The sequence below is a fragment of the Aquarana catesbeiana genome, linkage group LG03 (assembly GCF_042186555.1).
Source record: "Aquarana catesbeiana isolate 2022-GZ linkage group LG03, ASM4218655v1, whole genome shotgun sequence".
NCBI lineage: Eukaryota > Metazoa > Chordata > Amphibia > Anura > Ranidae > Aquarana > Aquarana catesbeiana.
In genome coordinates, this window is record NC_133326.1 from 272,358,298 (window position 1) to 272,376,899 (window position 18,602).

At 43.1% G+C, this 18,602-nt stretch overlaps 1 protein-coding gene across 1 annotated transcript in view; it reads right to left on the reverse strand.

The window, feature by feature from the left end:
* Positions 1-18,602, reverse strand: part of NUP107 (nucleoporin 107) — a 127,260-nt gene that overhangs the window by 35,950 nt on the left and 72,708 nt on the right. Inside the window, exons 11-20 of the mRNA XM_073620079.1 lie at positions 17,244-17,319; positions 13,693-13,806; positions 11,937-12,027; positions 11,673-11,749; positions 11,291-11,350; positions 9,471-9,616; positions 9,342-9,390; positions 9,191-9,260; positions 4,698-4,816; positions 1,889-1,927 (exon numbers count right to left, since the gene is read on the reverse strand). Coding sequence (XP_073476180.1) covers positions 1,889-1,927; positions 4,698-4,816; positions 9,191-9,260; positions 9,342-9,390; positions 9,471-9,616; positions 11,291-11,350; positions 11,673-11,749; positions 11,937-12,027; positions 13,693-13,806; positions 17,244-17,319 — 841 coding nt within the window. The remainder of the gene's footprint in view (positions 1-1,888; positions 1,928-4,697; positions 4,817-9,190; positions 9,261-9,341; positions 9,391-9,470; positions 9,617-11,290; positions 11,351-11,672; positions 11,750-11,936; positions 12,028-13,692; positions 13,807-17,243; positions 17,320-18,602) is intronic.

Sequence of the window (18,602 nt, forward strand, 5' to 3'; positions counted from 1 at the left end):
ACCGTGATACTAATAATGAATAAAATATATGATATAAAAAAAAAATATATAAAACAAGTGCTTAATAGCCAAATAATAACGTGACAATGTGCATTCATATAGTGATCAAAAATATTAAAGCAAATAAGGCCCCTTTCACACTGGGACGGTGGGGGAGTCAGCGGTAAAAGGGCGCTATTTTTAGCGTCGCTTTACCGGCGGTATTAACCCCCGCTGGCGGCTGAAAAAGGGTTAAAACCGCTCGCATAGCGCCGCTACAGCGGCAGTATAGCCGCGCTGCCCCACTGATTTCAATGGGCAGGAGCGGTGAAGGAGTGGTGAATACACGCTCCAAAGATGCTGTTTGCAGGAGTTTTTTTTTCTCTCCTGCCAGCGCAGCGCTTCAGTGTGAAAGCCTTCAGGCTTTCACACTGGAGAAACAGTAGCGGCAGTTTTAGGTCGGTTTGCGGGCGCTATTTTTAGCGCAATAATGCCTGCAAACCACCCCAGTGTGAAAGGGGTCTAAATGCACTGTACAAAGTTCAAATTGATCCAATTTACAGGTGCTCCATGCGATTCAGTATGCTGTGAAAGTGATGCGATAATCAAAACGCTGTGTTCTCATTCAGGTGCTCCCCCCCATGTAATGAAGGCTCACCTTAAGGTGTGTGACCTTGCTGTTAAGCTTGGTCAATACACGCTTTGGAACCACTACACGGTTCAGCAGTGCGTCCGGAATCCTGGATCAATCGCCAATGCGCCTCAGTAAATCAATGAAAAAAGGATCTCATAGTGTAGTATGCTTATGCAATTTATTGAAACAAAAATAAACAGGTCCCACACAGGGTACTTACAATATCCAGGCGCTTCAGTGCGCCATTCTACATCAAGCAAAAAACGAATGTTTGAAAACGGCCGGTAACGGGATGGTAATCTGATTGTTCCTAACAGCTGATCTGCTAAGCGTACCGTCGTGTCCCCTTCCCCTACATGTGTCGATACAAGGGAATTTCGCATCTTCCTCAGGGGGTGATGTGAGGGGCCGGCGGTGACTAGAATCACTGAAGTTCCTTCCACTCATATCCTGAAAAGCAGGCGAGCTAGAAGCTGTAATGACCAAGTTCCTAAAAAGGACCAAAACATTATTCAGGACACCCCCAACCTGTCAGGCTGGTGTCCGTTGTCAGACCCTTCCAGGCGAGTAGGAGACATGATTTTCCCCATCTGTAGCATCCTTCTGTTCCATTGTGTAAAGACATTCTGCTGTAGAGGCCTGGAATGAATCTGGGCAACCTCCTCAGACACTAGCAAAAAATCTGAATTCTTGCCTAAGGCTGGCTATACATTATACAAATGTTCTCATAAAACTTTCCTTTAGATTTACCAAAACCATATAATATGAGGTCAAACCTAAACACTTTCAATTTGTACGTAATCAGACAGGCCCTTGCACTACATAGTTGAAGGTAAATCTAAAGTAAATTAAATAAAAAAAATTGTATAATATATGGCCAGCTTAAATGTAACTTTTTTTTCTTGCTACCGTCCAATAACCTGAAGGCAGCAGCATAACCCTATGATTATGAAGGCAGTCTGTGTTCCGTGATGTATGCTAAAGAAATCTATTTTACATATTATAGATTCATTTTACAAGTTTTTAATGGTTTTTGTCCTCATTTTACTTTAATAAAATTTAGAAATTTGACCACCCTTCCTGGTGCAATCCTCTTTTTGCAATGGAAAATCTACAGAAGTTACTCCATATATAAAAACATAGCAACTTAAATTTCTTTTATTTTCTACCATCACGTTATCACTTTTTATTTATTTATTTTTTTTTAAGCATATGGTTAGTATATACAGCATTAGATATGAGAATAACTGTGCAGCAAACACTTGGCAGACTGACCTGTATGTAAGTTTTCAGCACTTCCACTGAGACTTCCTCCTATATTAAAATTAGCAAATAAAAATGTAACTAAGCAATATTACAGTTCTAATAAAAATGTAAATTATTCTCATGGAGAATGATTTCTCATTGCATTTGATGAAGTTTGTGTTTAAAGCTGAATTCCTGGCTCAAAAACTCTCACTTCAATTCCTCGATAGTCACAAAGGATATAAATCCACTGTGCACCAAATGTCTTTGTGAAAGTAGCAGTGACATCACTACTGTACATAAGCCTGAGCAGAGTTGTGGGAGGGGCCCAGTAAGACCCACCCACTACAGGCTGCCTGCAGAAAACTTTAAGAGGGGTGGAAATAAGACCAGTTACCCTGCAGGGAGAGAGAGTGCAGAAGTGACACTGGAATATTGCACAGCTCCAGAAGAAATGCATAGAACACACCAATATTCAGGGAAGAATACACATCCTGTATTTAGACAATATTTTCTTATCCTGGAGTTCGGCTTTAAGTAAATGGGAAACAGTCTGAACTGCCATTTTCTCCCCCAGACAAGTCAATGTAAATGCAGAAAAAGCAACTCAGAAGCAGCTCAAAAGCAACTAAAATCTAAAAAAAAACTTTCAAAGCCCAGGTTCACACTGAGCTGCGGGAATTAAGCCGTGCGAGTTCAGCTGAACTCGCACGATTTCACTCCCGCATGTCAGTCCCGATTTCGGCTGCAATTTCACAGACATCTGTGTGGGTTTCTTCACAGATGTCAATGGAAATCGCACCCAGAAATCGCAAAAAGTAGTACAGAAACTACTTTTTGAAATCGGTGCAGCGCCGCAAATGCAGCATCGCACCGATTAGGACAGTGCCATTGACAGCAATTGCCGTTGATTTGACATGTCAGATTGCACCAATGTGAACCAGGGCTTAAGCTACACTGCTTTTCTTCACAAGGACACGTACTTGATACAGCCACAAAGTACATAAGGAATGCTCAAACAGGCAGCTGCAACGTGTCAGAGGTTTCAGAATAGGAGCACTAAAGCAGCATGAAAAAAGTGACAAGACTGGACAAGAACAAATGCATGTTAACAGCAAAAAGAAGTGTTACTCCACTTATCAAAGCCAAACATATCCTGATCTTAGTAATATATGTGTTATTCAAAGCTGCTTAACCACTTCCCTACCAGCCGCGCAATTGTACTGAAGCAGGTTGGCTCCCCTGGGCAAAAGGACGTTGTCTTACGTCGCATCATCTTTTGACCACTAGGGGGTGCCTGTGGCCAGGTGCCGATGCGAGTGCCTGGCGGGCGCGATGACCGCTGGGTACCTGCGATCGGTTCTCTCAGGGGAGAGGAGACAGATGTGTGTTCATACTAAGTATAAATACCGATCTCTATCTCCTAAAAATCGCTGATCGCCATTACTAGTAAAAAAAAAAAATATATAAAAATGCCATAAATCTATCCCCTATTTTGTAGAAGCTTTAACTTTTGTGCAAACCAATCAATATTACGCTTATTGCGATTTTTTTTACCAAAAACATGTTGAAGAATATATAATTGGCCTAAACTGAGGAAAAAAATTTTATTTATATTTTTAAAAATTGGGATAATTATTATAGCAAAAAGTAAAAAAAGATAATGTTTTTTCAAAATTGTTGCTCTTCTGTTTATAGCGCAAAAAAATAAAAACTGCAGAGGTGATCAACCACCACCAAAAGAGAGCTCTATGTGGGGGGAAAAAAAAAAAAAAAAAAAAAAAAAAAAAGGACGCCAATTTTGTTTGGGTACAGCGTCGCACTACTGCGCAATTGTCAGTTAAAGCGACACAGTGCCGCATCGCAAAAAATGGCCTGGTCATTGAGCAGTCAAATCTTCCGGGGCTGAAGTGGTTAAAGAGCAACTTCACTATTCCTGAGAAAAAAAAAAACACACCATTCCCCTCTGGGCGATCATACATTGCAGGAATTTTAAACAAACTTTGTTGTGGATTCTGACCTTTTGTTGTTTTTTTTTTTTTTTTTTTGTGCAAAGTGAATCTGAATGGGAGTGGTTTTATAATTATCAATAACCTTTTGCACTTGCAGGCCCTAAAGAGGAAGGGGTCTGCTTCCCTTTAGAGGTGATTTCCCTGAGAGCATCTCACCAAAAATTACATTTTTGTTGCAGGGGGTGTCCAAAGTCGGAATTGTATCCTAGTGCAGACTTCTGAGAATCAGTCAGCCAATCACACATGCAGGAAATGACACTTCTGGGGGCGTTCTATACACAATCTGTGTACAGAATGCCTCCAGGTTGCCATTATTCGTTGACTTTTATAGAAAATTTACAGCACTGCAGATGGAAAGGTCATTTTTAATACCGAAGAATGGAAGAACACGATCAAGTGTAGCAAGACATCAGCTTTATTAAGACAATCAGTGTAAAACGCAAAAGCAGTCAGTCAACATGTTTCCATCAGAATGGCCTTACTTATGACTGATGTTTTGCTGCACTTGACCGTGATGGCGGTGATCTATCTTTTTCAGTTTTTCAGAGGACCACAATCCGTGCCTGACAACTGGCCATTCAGCCGTGGATGTGTAAAGGAGGGAGGTTTGTTTCTAGTAATATTTAATAACATTCAACTGCGATATGTGTCCCAATTGTATACGCTATAATTTTTTTTGCCTTTTTTCCCTCCATGAAAGTGGAGTTACTCTTTAAAGATTGGGCTGTACAGAACTCAGTGAAAGGAAATAATTAAGGCATCTGAAGGTGGGAAGCACATATTATAAACACACATTTCCCAGTCTTACTCTTTGAGAGAAATTTTACCTTTGTTTGCAGACCCAGTGTTCGAAAAAATAATATTAGATGTGTCATGAAGCGTAGCAGATGACCTAGAAGCAGCGTTTTTCCTTTTGATAGCCATTCACTGAACTCATCCATTAAACCTAAAATTTATTAAAAGCACATTGAAATATGAGTAGTCCACAACAAAAAACATTCCTTGCCTAATAAAAAAAAAAAAAAAAAAAAAAAAAACGTTTTTCTTTTTTCACTTTAACAGAATAAAGTATCATATAGATCAGCCATACCAAGATGATAAATCAACCCTACTGGTGACCAAACCCACCACATCTGCTAGAGGCAGCTCAGTTGGAAATCAGTACACAGAGAACTGGTCACAGACCTAACCAGAGGGGTATGTGCTGTGTACTTCAAAACAAAAAACGCAGAGAAAAGGATTTTATGTTAAAAAAAAATAAAAAAAAAAATCCAATTTTCTCTTCCACTCATTGAAGGACACAGCAGAGAGCTATAAGATCTTGACCATTCAAAAACCCTAAAGCAACGTCAGCCAAGTAGGAAATCAAGATTTCCCAAGTTGGGAAATCAAGATAGGAACAATTACACTGCCATCTGTTAAGACTTGTGCCCAGTTTGCTGTTGGCTGAAAGTGTGGTAGACTACCACCTGTAAGACCAATCGTACATTGTCCTCTGAGAAATTCCAATTAAGGACACAAAACGTCAGATGGGAGTGTCATTGAGCTTGGTGGAGCTGGGGGAGAGCTAAGGCAGACAGTAAAAATGGCATTGGATAAGCTGTCAGACCGGGACACAGGCAATTTTAAGAGTTGTGCTTTTGATGGCATATATGTGAGCGTTTTTATTTTACATTGGGTGTCAATAAACGCACAGAATGAGAGCAATATGGCCTACTGTATTCTCTTTACATTAGTGGTGATGTGGCAATACTTCCTGGGAAGTTAAAAACTGTTTCAGGAAAGACAGGAGTGAAGTAGTTGTCAAAGGCAATTTATGCTTGATTGACCGCCTATGACAAAGGTCCTTCTTACCAGGCGAGGGCATTACCAAGAGCACATGATGTGGAATTTCTAAATAAGGGCACCATGAAGGAAGAGTGTTTTTACACTTTTTTTTTTTTTTTGCACTTTTTGGACTTTATACCTCACAAAATATTGTGATTTTTATGGCCTCACATTTTGTAATCATTTTATTCTATCTTTTCATGTGGCAACACTGAATAAATGACACACGGCTACAATGTAAAGTAGTGAGTGTACAGCTTGTATAACAGTATAAATCTGCTGTCCCCTCAAAATAACACACAGCCATTAATGTCTAAACCACTGGCAACAAAAGTGAGTACACCCCTAAGTGAAAATGTCCAAATTGAGCCCAATTAGCCTTTTTCCCTCCCCAGTGTCATGTGAATCAGCGTTACAAGGTCTCAGTTGTGAATAAGGAGCAGGTGTGTTAAATTTGGCGTTATCGCTCTCACTCCCTCATACTGGTCACTGGAAGTTCAACAGAACTCTGAGGTTCTGAAAAAAAAGAATTGTTGCTCTACATAAAAAGATGGCCTAGGCTATAAGAAGCTTGCCAAGACCCTGAAACTGAGCTTCAGCACGGTGACCAAGACCACACAGCAGTTTAACAGAACAGGTTCCACGCAGAACAGGCCTCGTCATGGTCGACCAAAAAAGTTGAGTGCACGTGCTCAGTGTCATATCCAGAGGTTGTCTTTGGGAAATAGACTTATGAGTACTTCCAGCATTGCTGCAGAGGTTGAAGGCGTGGGGTGGGGTCGGCCTGTCAGTGCTCAAACCATACACTGCATCAAATTGGTCTGCATTACTGTCGTCCCAGAAGGAAGCCTCTTCTAAAGATGATGCACAAGAAAGCCTGCAAAGAGTTTCCTGAAAACAAGCAGACTAAGGACATGGATTACTGGCAACCATGTCCTGTGGTCTGATGAGACCAAGATAAACTTATTTGGTTGAGATGGTGTCAAGCGTGTGTGGTGGAAACCAGGTGAAGAGTACAAAGACAAGTGTGTGTCGTCTACAGTCAAGCATGGTGGTGGGAGTGTCATGGTCTGGGGCTGCATGAGTGCTGCCGGCACTGGGGAGCTACAGTTCATTGAGGGAACCATGAATGCCAACATGTACTGTGACATACTGAAGCAGAGCATGAGCCCCCTCCCTTCAGAGACTGGGCCGCAGGGCAGAATTCCAACATAACGACCTCAAACATACCTCCAAGACGACCCACTGCCTTGCTAAAGAAGCTGAGGGTAAAGGTGATGGACTGGCCAAGCATGTCTCCAGACCTAAACCCTATAGAGCATCTGTGGGGCATCCTCAAAACAGAAGGTGCGAAGGTCTCCAACATTGACCAGCACTGCGATGTCATCATGGAAAGTGGACGATGACTCCAGTGGCAACCTGTGAAGCTCTCTTGAACTCCATGCCCAAGAGGGTTAAGGCAGTGCTGGAAAACAATGGTGGCCACACAAACTATTGACACATTGGGCCCAATTTGGACATTTTCACTTAAGGGTGTACTCACTTTTGTTGCCAGCGGTTTAGACATTAAATGGCTGTGTGTTGAGTTAGTTTGAGGGGACAGCAAATTTACACTGTTATACAAGCTGTACACTCACTACTTTACATTGTAGAAATGTGTAATTTCTTCAGTGTTGTCACATGAAAAGGTATAACAAAATATTTACAAAAATGTGGAGGGGTGCACTCACTTTTGTGAGAAACTGTGTATAAATTTATATTATACACACACACAATATAAATATATATATATATATATATATATATATATATATATATACATATATACACACACACACACACACACACACATATACATACATACACACATTTATCTGTCTGATAAGGAGCTTGGCTACCAGCAAGAGCCACCACTAGGATGTACTTTTGTTTTTATGCCTAGTCCCCTTCAACAGCTGCTGGCACTATAACCCAATGGGCAAAATCTTAGAAAGTTTAGCTTTTTCCTTCAATGAATGTAATAGAAAATACGTTTTGGCTGGGGTTCTACTTACTATACTCTTATTTGTATCAAGCTGGTATCTTCTTCTACATGTATATCTAACAAAAAATGAAAAAGGACTAAATACGGACTTAAAGTGCACCCTACCCTATGTTATCTTTCCCATTTCCTTTTTGCTGTGAAACACCATCCAACTCCTCTTGGTCTCCTGGCCATCCTCCTACCATTCCTCCATCATTAGCTGAGATACTGTCCCTCTGTCTACTTCCTTTTGTCCTAGCTTTAACAGAACAAACCATAAAATAATGTTGATATATAGAATTATCATTATAGAAGGTGTGCAAAGGAAAGGATACATATAGCACAGAAAGTGCCAAACAGCCCACCTCTTTCATTGCACTGCTTTTTTTCAAAGTTTTAGCGACCGTTAAATGGTTTTATTTGATTCCTGGATAGCTCAACTACAGTATTTTAAGTGCAGCACTTGTATTGTATAGGTTTCCATGCTCAGTCCCCAGTTTGCCCATTTTATTTGCAAATTTAAAGGGGTTGTAAAGTCTATTTCTATGCATTAAGATAAAAAGCTTTCTGTGTGCAGCAGCCCCCCTCATACTTACCTGAGCCCCATCTCTGTCCACAAGAGTCTTGGCCATCCGAGACTCTCCCTCCCGATTGCGATTGATAAAGCAGCAACGCCATTGGCTAACTGACTTTGACAGTAGCGGGAGCCAATCAGGAGAGGGAGAGGACGGGGCTGGGGCTCAGTGTCTGAATGGACACATGCGACTCGGCTCAGGTACCCCCATAGCAAGCTGCTTGCTGTGGGGGCACTCGACAGGAGGGAGGGGCCAGGTACGCCGAAGAGGGACCAGAGGATTCGGGCTTCTCTGTGCAAATCCACTGCACAGAGCAGTTAAGTAGAACAGGTTTGTTATTTTTATAGAAAACAACAAGACTTTACAAATCACTTTAATTTTGTCAAACTGCAGTCAATAGAGTGTCAATAAAGAGATGGCTGTATGGCCCTTCTCTTTAAAATTACAAGATGGAGGAAAATGATTTAAAAAGAAATGACGAGGGAAGATGTGCATCAGACGAGGGTAGAAAAAGCATCCTCCCTACATTCACATCAAGATTTACACAGCATAGCTTAAAGGTTAAAGGGGTTGTAAACCTTCATGTTTTTTCACCTTAAAGCATCCTGATGTGGGGAGGAGCCGCGAGAGCCACCGGGGGACCCAAGAAGACGAGGTTCAGGGCCACTCTGTGCAAAACAAGCTGCACAGTGGAGGCAAGTATGATATGCTTGCTAACACGTTACGAAAAGGTGAACCTATCCTCTAACAGGCACTGTCTAAATGACATGAAGAGGTGGAAGAAAAGCCCTGGGCTTGATGATCAATCTATGCCAATACATTTTACAAATGTGTTTGCAGAAAAACGCTAAAGTTACTATAATACAGTAGAAAAACGAATCACTCTGGAACTTACCATCCACATCACCAAGGATTATATACTTCTGAATAATGTGGTAATGCTCTTTATTTTCTTCTAAAACTCTCTAAAAAACAAACAAAAAGCTTGATTATACAATACTCCAAACCAAAAGTTTTCCAACAAAATAGGCATTCAAAAAAGTCACCTTTTTATCAGTGGCCTGAAGCTCCTCAAAAACTATATCTAGAGTCCAGCTAGAAGGTACAACAAACATATTATAATAGTTATGTGATAGTTATGTGAACAAACAGTTGTAGATAAAAACTCATCTTACTGTGCTTCCAAGTACTCCCTAGGTAGTTCATCTTCTTCACTAGAGGAGATAAGTGAGGCTCTGATCTCCTGTTCAACCAGACTGTCAACCATCACACGGAAATATGCCCAGACTGTATCTTCCCAGGTTTCACACACAGGAAGAAGCTAGTAATAAGAAAAAAAAACATAGAAAATATTGGGCATCATAAAATGTATTCTAGTATTCACATGACACGCTTTCAACATTAAGGGCTGGTTCACACCTGAACCCGTTCCCATCAGTGCGTTTTTGTAGCCCATTCATTTGAATGTCTCCTTTTCTGAAAACGCCTGTTCGGGGGAAACGTGTCTTGTGGAACTGCTCGTGAGGTCAACTCACGATTCGGCCGGTTCTGCAGCAGTGCCGTGTATACGCTTTACGGTTTGTTTTTTTCCTAGTGAACATGTGAATGCAATGCTTTTTAAATTAATGTTTTAAGCTGCGCTGCACTATGAGACTTCTCTTTTGTTTCATTTGGACATTACCTGTGGATTCAAGTGTGGCCTAAGGAGACAGATATCCTCCGTTATCATACTGGAGCCGATTTCCAGGACCCTCAGTATTATTCAAAGCACTCTGATCTTTCTCTGGTAAGAAGCTGTGCATGGAGGAGCGGCACCTGAACACTGAAAGCACTTATATTCACTTGAATGTCACTTACAGTACCTTGAGTCATTGGTGGAAGTTCAATATAATTTGTGGACTTTTGGCACATATGTATTTATGCTTTGCTCTTAATATTCATGTTTATGTTCTCTGGTTTCGTTTTATTTTATGATTGTGTTTAACAGTCTTCCACCTGCAGTATAGACAAATGACGGCGGCAAGATGCCCTCTTGTTCTGGGCTGACGTCACGTGATGTCGCCCAGTCTCGGCACGCAGGGATCTCGGGCGAGCTGTGTCCCTGGGATAAGGCACGACTGATCTCGGTAAAGAGCTGCAGCCCTTTACCTATGTGGTCAGCTGTGTCCAATCACAGCTGATCACACGTAAACAAGGAGATGCCGTTGATCAGCTCTCCTCGCCTCACTGACAGTGTGAGGCAAGGAGAGCTGATCAGCGGCATCTCCTCATGGGGGAAACCTATACAGGCAATCAGTGCCCTGATTACAATGCAGCCCCAACATACCCATCAGTGAGGCCAATCTGTGCCCAGTGATGCCAATCCAAGCTACCTATCAGTGCCACCCCATAACTCCCATCAGTGCAGCCTCATCGGTGCCCATCAGGAAGGGGAGAAAAACGACTTATTTACAAAATTTTCTGACAAACTAAGAAAAACTTAAGCAAAAAATAAAAAAACCCAACAGGAATTAAATGCCACCAAAAGAAAGCTCTATTTGTGGGAAAAGAAAATGTGCATGACCGCTGAAAATTGGCCTAGGCAGGAAGGGGATTAAAGTGCCCTGTAGGCAAATGATTAAAGACGACACATGCACTTATTTTTGTTTTATTACATTCATTTGAATGGGCTTCAAATTGCATTGGGCTGCACAAAAGGTAGTGCATTCACTACATGAGACAAGCGTTGCACCAAAAATGTATGGTACTGCGGTAGCATGCATTCTGTAACTCGCATACACACTGCATTTGCTATCCACTGTTAGGGGGCTGTTAATGTATGGCCACCCGCAGTAGGTCACAAAAGCAGTATGTTGTGAATGCGGTTCAGGGAACGCACCTTTCCAGCACCATATTCTGGTGTGAACCTGCCCTTACAACAAAAGAAAAACTTAAAAAAAAAAAAAAATATATATAGTAATTAATATGCCTAAATAGGTTTTCCCTGCAAACATACTTGCTTTAGGTTTCCACTAAAGGTTGCGTAAATTGCTCTTTCATATCTGCTGAACTGCTCCTGAAAACACAGAAAAAAAATATTTTATTGTGGAAAGACACAGCTGAAGCTGCAAGGTAGTTAGCGGTTTAAGAAAGAAGATCTTATTTCTAAACATTTGTGATGGTATTGGTTATTAAACTATAGATGAACCAAATATATTTCCTGGAATTATATACACGCACACATCTGAATACTGTTGATCCCTCTGCAGTATGTAAAAGACAATTACTGGTAGAGAGTAAATGAAATGTTAGAAGACAACGATTTTGTGTGTGTGTGTGTGTGTGTGTGTGTGTGTGTGTGGTGGAACACAGTTAAACTGTATATAGCACTAGCTTACATCATCTGCCATACGCCAACAACAAGCTTTCCACACACATCGGTGTGGATTGCCTTCCACTGGCTGCAGCTCACCACCTGCGGAAGAAAGAATATGATAAAATTATAATAAAATTTATAACAATGACAAACACACAAAAAAACAACAAAGTACTAAGTGGAAGTTATGGAAAGATCAGGGTTAAAAAAAACAAAAACAAAAAAAAAAAAACAAACAAAAAAAAAAAAACCAAACAAAAAAAAAAAAAAAAAAAAAACACACTACCTCCTGTTAGATTTGGATCATGATAAAGCTTCCATCCTTCCAGTGTTGCTGCTCGCCAGGACTGACCACATCTCTTACACAAGCGCTGGGCCTAACAAGATCACAAAATGCATTATTAAATTGGCTTACTCGCACTTGAAGCGATAATAAAACTTACATTTTTAGTTGTAGTACAAGGATAAGTTAACTATGTGGAACATGTTACATCTGTATTTAGGGTGGAACATATAACATGTTCCAGCAGCTGCTGCCTCTCCCTAGTGACAGAAGGCAGGCATCTTGTCCGGGCACCCGCTGTCACTGTTTGAAAAGAACGTGTCCGCGTGGGTCTCCACCTGCCCAGTAACGTCATTAAATCACAGTCCTCTGTGAATGGGAAACTACTACAGACAGCCTTTGCGGTTTTTGACTTGTAGTTTCAATGAACCACCATGGCGCTGTTGAACGCACTTGTAGTTCATTAATTCTTCCTGTCGGTGTGTATTCATCTGCCTGTACGAGGCACGAGATACACTGGAAAGTTTGTAGGAGTCCTGCATGGCACCCACGATCTGCCGATTGCGGGTGCAATGCTTTCTAGGCTCCAAGTAAATAAATTAAAGTAAGTGCACATTTTTTACCTGCAAAAAGATGTTTTTTTTTTTTTTTAAAGCTATCCTTTAAATAAAATAGTAAACATGTTATACTTACATGCTCTATGCAATAGTATTGCACAGATCATCCCTGGTCCTCTTCTTCTCAGGTCCCCTGTCAGCACTCCCAGCTTCTCGTCTTCGGCAAGTGCCCCATAGAAAACTTTCTATGGGGGCACTCATGCAGGCTCGCCCTCAAGCCGCCCTGTCTGCATCTATTGATACAAACACGGCGTCTCGGGTCGGCCCCCCACCACAGATTTTGATAGACAGCAGCAGGAGCCAATGGCTTCAGCTGCTATCAATCTACCCAGTCAGACGGGAGAAGGCAGAGAGAGCTGTTGCTCTCGTGCACATTGCTGGATCAAGATAGGGCTCAAGTAATTCAAAAGGGGAGGGGGGGATCCTCTATCACAGAGGGTTTTTTACCTTAATGTATAGAATGCATTAAAGTAAAAACCTTCAGGCTGGGTTCACACTATTGCGAAAACCCCGCATCCAATTCGCATATCAGGAGACTGTGACTGGTTCTCAATGAAGTTGGTTCACACAGCTCCAGGGCAGCTGCGGAGCAAATTGCACAGGGGTCCTGTGCGTCTTCTGGTCTGTTTCAGGACCGAATTCAGCCAAAAATTTGGACCGACAATCAAACCTGAAACAGTGAACAAGGACGCACTGGTCCCCTGCTTTGAGCTGCTCCACACAGCAGTGCGAATCCAGCCTTAACCTTTGCTACCACTTCAAGAAGATCACTTATTAAGAAACATATCTCCAGAATGGAAAGCCTTGTAAACAATCAAGGTGATATAACACTTCTTTTTATTTCTATTGACACAATATCCTGGTGTGCAGGATTCTGTCATTGTGACATGATTTGTTTAAATTCAAATACCACAACTTTTTTTTTTTATTGTGTGCAATACATTCACCACAAACATCTCATTGACATTTAATGAAGCACACTGCTGTATTTATATAGATCTGCAATTAAGAACACCATAATGGAGAATACATGAACATTTTCAAATACTAAGCAAATATCACAAATTAGCCGTTTCAAGCCAAAACACATTCGAATAATAATAGTTCTATAGCTAAAGTAGCCCAAAATCAGCACATTATACCTCATCAGTCATGCCAGCTCTGATCAAAGTAAAGAGATATTTTAGAAGTCTGATGTCATCTTCACGATCCAGATCATCCAGAGGAAGTTTCTGTCTAATGGGGGCATCAGGATCCTAAAGGAAGTTAAACAGAATGACATTGTTTTTGCTATCATAGTTTACATATCTATTTGTCCAACAGTGGGGGTAATTTACACTACACGGAGTTTCATTTAACAAATTATCTCTAGAACAGCCCGTGTTGCTTCTGTGCTACAAAATACCTATTGGTGAATGGTAGGTTGGGTGACTGCAGGAAGCAATATGGAAAGTTTTCATTTCAGTCTCTGATAAATGAAACAAACTGCTTGGAGATGTCATTCATAAAATGAAAGTTGCATGGCTTAGATTGAAGGGACACCACTGCAGGACACAAGTAGAGGTCTTATGCCGCGTACACACAAGCGGACTTTACGGCAGACTTTGCCCGGCGGACGGGATTTCGTCGGACAATTAGATCGTGTGTGGGCTCCAGCAGACTTTGTTTTCTCAAAAGTTGGACGGACTTATGCCGCGTACACACGGTCGGACTTTCTATCCTACTTGGTCCGGCACACTTTCCGACGGACTTTGTCCGCCAGGTGCGCCGGACTTTAAAACGGACGGACTTGCCCACACACGACCGGACTTTCCGGCGGGCTAAGTCCGCCCGTCTTTCCGACGGACTTTCGCCGGAGTTCCGGCGGACTTTCAGAATGAACGGACTTGCCCACACACGGACAAGTCCGTTCATTTTGAACGTGACTCAGGTGCGACGGGACTAGCAAAGGATGTCAATCTTGCCGCTTTTATCGGCGAGATTGACACCTTGCGAGCCCCGTCGCGGGTCATACCAGGCCCTTAGGTCTGGTATGGATTATAAAGGGAACCCCGCTACGCCGAAAAAACGGCGTGGGGTCCCCCCTAAAATCCATACCAGACCCCCGATCCGAGCATGCAGCCTGGCCGGTCAGGAAAGGGGGTGGGGACGAGCGAGCGCCCCCCCCCCCTCCTGAACCGTACCAGGCCGCATGCCCTCAACATGGGGGGTGGGTGCTTTGGGGGAGGGGGGCGCCCTGCGGGGCCCCCCCACCCCAAAGCACCTTGTCCCCATGTTGATGAGGACAAGGGCCTCTTCCCGACAACCCTGGCCATTGGTTGTCGGGGTCTGCGGGCGGGGGGCTTATCGGAATCCGGGAGCCCCTTTTAATAAGGGGGCCCCCAGATCCCGGCCCCCCACCCTATGTGAATGAGTATGGGGTACATGGTACCCCTACCCATTCACCTAGTGAAAAAGTGTAAGTAATAAAACACACTACACAGGTTTTTAAAATATTTTATTAAACAGCTCCGGGGGGGGGGATCTTCCTCCGGCTTCGGGGGTCTTCTTCCGGCTTCGGGGGTCCCTCCGCTTCATCTTCTCCCGGCGTCCGGTTGGTTCTTCTCCGCTCTCTTCTCCCGGTGTTCCTGTTCTTCGGCCGGCTCCTCTGCTGTCTTCAAGTAGCTCTCTTGCCAGCAGAGGTCCGGACTTCTGGGCTTCTTGTCTTCTCTTCCCCAGATGTTGACACGACGCTCTCTCCTGCTGGACTGCTCTCCGAGGGCTGCGTTGTGACTTATATAGGCGGAGACCCCGCCCCCTTTTGATGTCACAGTCCCTGGGCATGCTGGGACTGTGACGTTTTAGGGGGCGTGGTCACTGGGTGATGTTGACCACGCCCCCTAAAACGTCACAGTCCCAGCATGCCCAGGGACTGTGACATCAAGAGGGGGCGGGGTCTCCGCCTCTATAAGTCACAACGCAGCCCTCGGAGAGCAGTCCAGCCGGAGAGAGCGTCGTGTCAACATCTGGGGAAGAGAAGACAAGAAGCCCAGAAGTCCGGACCTCTGCTGGCAAGAGAGCTACCTGAAGACAGCAGAGGAGCCGGCCGAAGAACAGGAACACCGGGAGAAGAGAGCGGAGAAGAACCAACCGGACGCCGGGAGAAGATGAAGCGGAGGGACCCCCGAAGCCGGAAGAAGACCCCCGAAGCCGGAGGAAGATCCCCCCCCCGGAGCTGTTTAATAAAATATTTTAAAAACCTGTGTAGTGTGTTTTATTACTTAAACTTTTTCCCTAGGTGAATGGGTAGGGGTACCATGTACCCCATACTCATTCACATAGGGTGGGGGGCCGGGATCTGGGGGCCCCCTTATTAAAAGGGGCTCCCGGATTCCGATAAGCCCCCCGCCCGCAGACCCCGACAACCAATGGCCAGGGTTGTCGGGAAGAGGCCCTTGTCCTCATCAACATGGGGACAAGGTGCTTTGGGGTGGGGGGGCCCCGCAGGGCGCCCCCCTCCCCCAAAGCACCCACCCCCCATGTTGAGGGCATGCGGCCTGGTACGGTTCAGGAGGGGGGGGGGGCGCTCGCTCGTCCCCACCCCCTTTCCTGACCGGCCAGGCTGCGTGCTCGGATCGGGGGTCTGGTATGGATTTTAGGGGGGACCCCACGCCGTTTTTTCGGCGTAGCGGGGTTCCCTTTATAATCCATACCAGACCTAAGGGCCTGGCATGCACCGCGCTCACCGCAATAGGAAGATTTGTTTTTCCTATTGCAGAGAGCGCGAGATGCAATACCCTGCCCTCGCGTCGTATCTGGTCCGTCGGACCAGCCTACACACGAGCGGGCTTTCCGTCGGACCAGCACACACACGAGCGGACTTTCCGCCCGAAACTGAGTCCTACGGAAAGATTTAAAACTTGTTTCAAATCTAGGTCCGGCGGGCTTTTGGGAAGAAGTCCGCCGGAAAAGTCCGCCGCCGCCCACACACGGGCGGATTGTCCGGCACACTCTGGTCCGCCGGACCAAGTATGCCGGAAAGTCCGACCGTGTGTACGCGGCATTAGATTTGAAACATGTTTTAAATCAATCCGTCAAAATCGAGTCCGGTCGAAAAGTCCGCTCGTCTGTATGCTAGTTCGACAGACAAAAAGCCACGCTAGGGCAGCTATTGGCTACTGGCTATGAACTTCCTTGTTTTAGTCCGGTCGTACGTCATCACGTATGAATTCGACGGACTTTGGTGGATTGTGTGTAGGCAAGTCTGTTCATTCAGAAAGTCCGTCGTAAAGTACGTTGAAAAGTCTGCCGTAAAGTCCGCTCGTGTGTACGCGGCATTAGAGCCATTTTAGATAGGTATGGTGAAAACGCTATCTAAAAACACTGAAAGGATAAACTCTAATTTACAATAAAACTTTTGAACTTTGGCAAAAACATGGCGTCATTAATGAGTTTGAGCAGGGATATTTGCTGACATTTACCAAACAAAAAATGTCCCACATAACGTCAGACACCATAAAACTTCTTTTAGTGATCAGTCTACCATCATTTAAATTGAATTATATATTGTACAATGAGGTTTTTAATCCATGCACATGTACTCAAGTACATGTGTTACAATGGTTCTAAACATGTACAATGGTTCTATGCACATGTACTCAAGTGTTACAATGGTTCTAAACATCAACTCCACAACTTTACAATTTATACTTACCAGTTCAGAGACCAGTGGACGACCACTGCCTAGTACTGAAATACTTCTTTTTTTCAATGAGGACAGCGTATTCTCCCTTAAATTAAAACAAAACAGAGAAAGGTCATGATAATTCTGGCCTCAGTTAAGTTATTTTCTTGTATAGAATAAGTCACCAGTGGGCAATTGTGCCAAAATGCCAATATGAATCTCCACTCAAACGGTCAAAAACACAAGATAAACCAAATGTTGGGTAGCAACAAAAAGATGCATGGCGATTCCTGCATAACAAAAATCCCATTCCCCGGTGCCTCCTAACTTCTGGGGTATGGAGAGAGCAGGCATACACTTTGTGCCAGAGTGACCTATTGCTAGACACTCTGGGGCAGTGGGTATTGCCCAATTCTTTGGAACTCTTATATGAATAGGAAATTCTGCATAGTGCTGGCAGGCAGATTTTTTTTCTTCCCCACCACTTAACTTCATTTAAAATTTTTTTCTCAATATGGGTTCACATTACATGTACTACTTTGATTTAGCAATAGTTATCCTGTAAATACAAGCCAATATCTCATATCAATAGAAAAATATGAAAAATATCCCTGTCCTCATACAACACAGAGTTGTCCTGTGCATGACAACCATAAAAACTTAGCAACAGTATACAGCTGCCAAAAGAAATTCAATGTCATGAATGGAATAGGACTTTTGACTTGCCAGTAAAATCTGTTTCCTGGAGTACAGTACAGGACACAAGCTTCTTTAAAGCGGAGCAAACGGGACACAGGAAAAGTGTTAAAACGTGAAAGATTTAATACAAAACAAAAAAGTCACACTCACATTAAAATTTGTAGTCTTCAACATAAAAAACTATCCAGAGCCAAAAAAAAAAAAAAAAAAAAAGTACCAAAATTGCACTGGCACCATCCACTAGAAAGTCAGCACTGGTAGGTGAAAAGTATTTTTGTGTGAAGGAAGTTTTTTTTTTTTTAGAATCTGGGTCTTTCGATGTTTTTATGTTAAAGACAAAAACATTTAATGTGATAGTTTGACTTTGTATTTACTCTTCTAAGTTTTAATACTTTTCCTGTACCTGGTGTGCTCTTCATTTGTTTCAGCTAGATCTCTTCTAACAAGATCAAACTAATGAGCTGCAGATTTTGTAGTCCATGTTTTCAGAAAAATTTGACCTAAAAAGACTAAATACGTTCAGGAAAGTTATATAATGTGCGCTACTTTTTCTATGTTTTTATTCTTTAAAAGTTGAACCGTCCACCATACTCGCCTCTCCAATAGTTTGAAAGTGCATGAGTCCGATGTTGGTGCCAGTCATCGCCCCACACACGGACCATGCCGGCAAGGTAAAATGGAGCTGTGCAT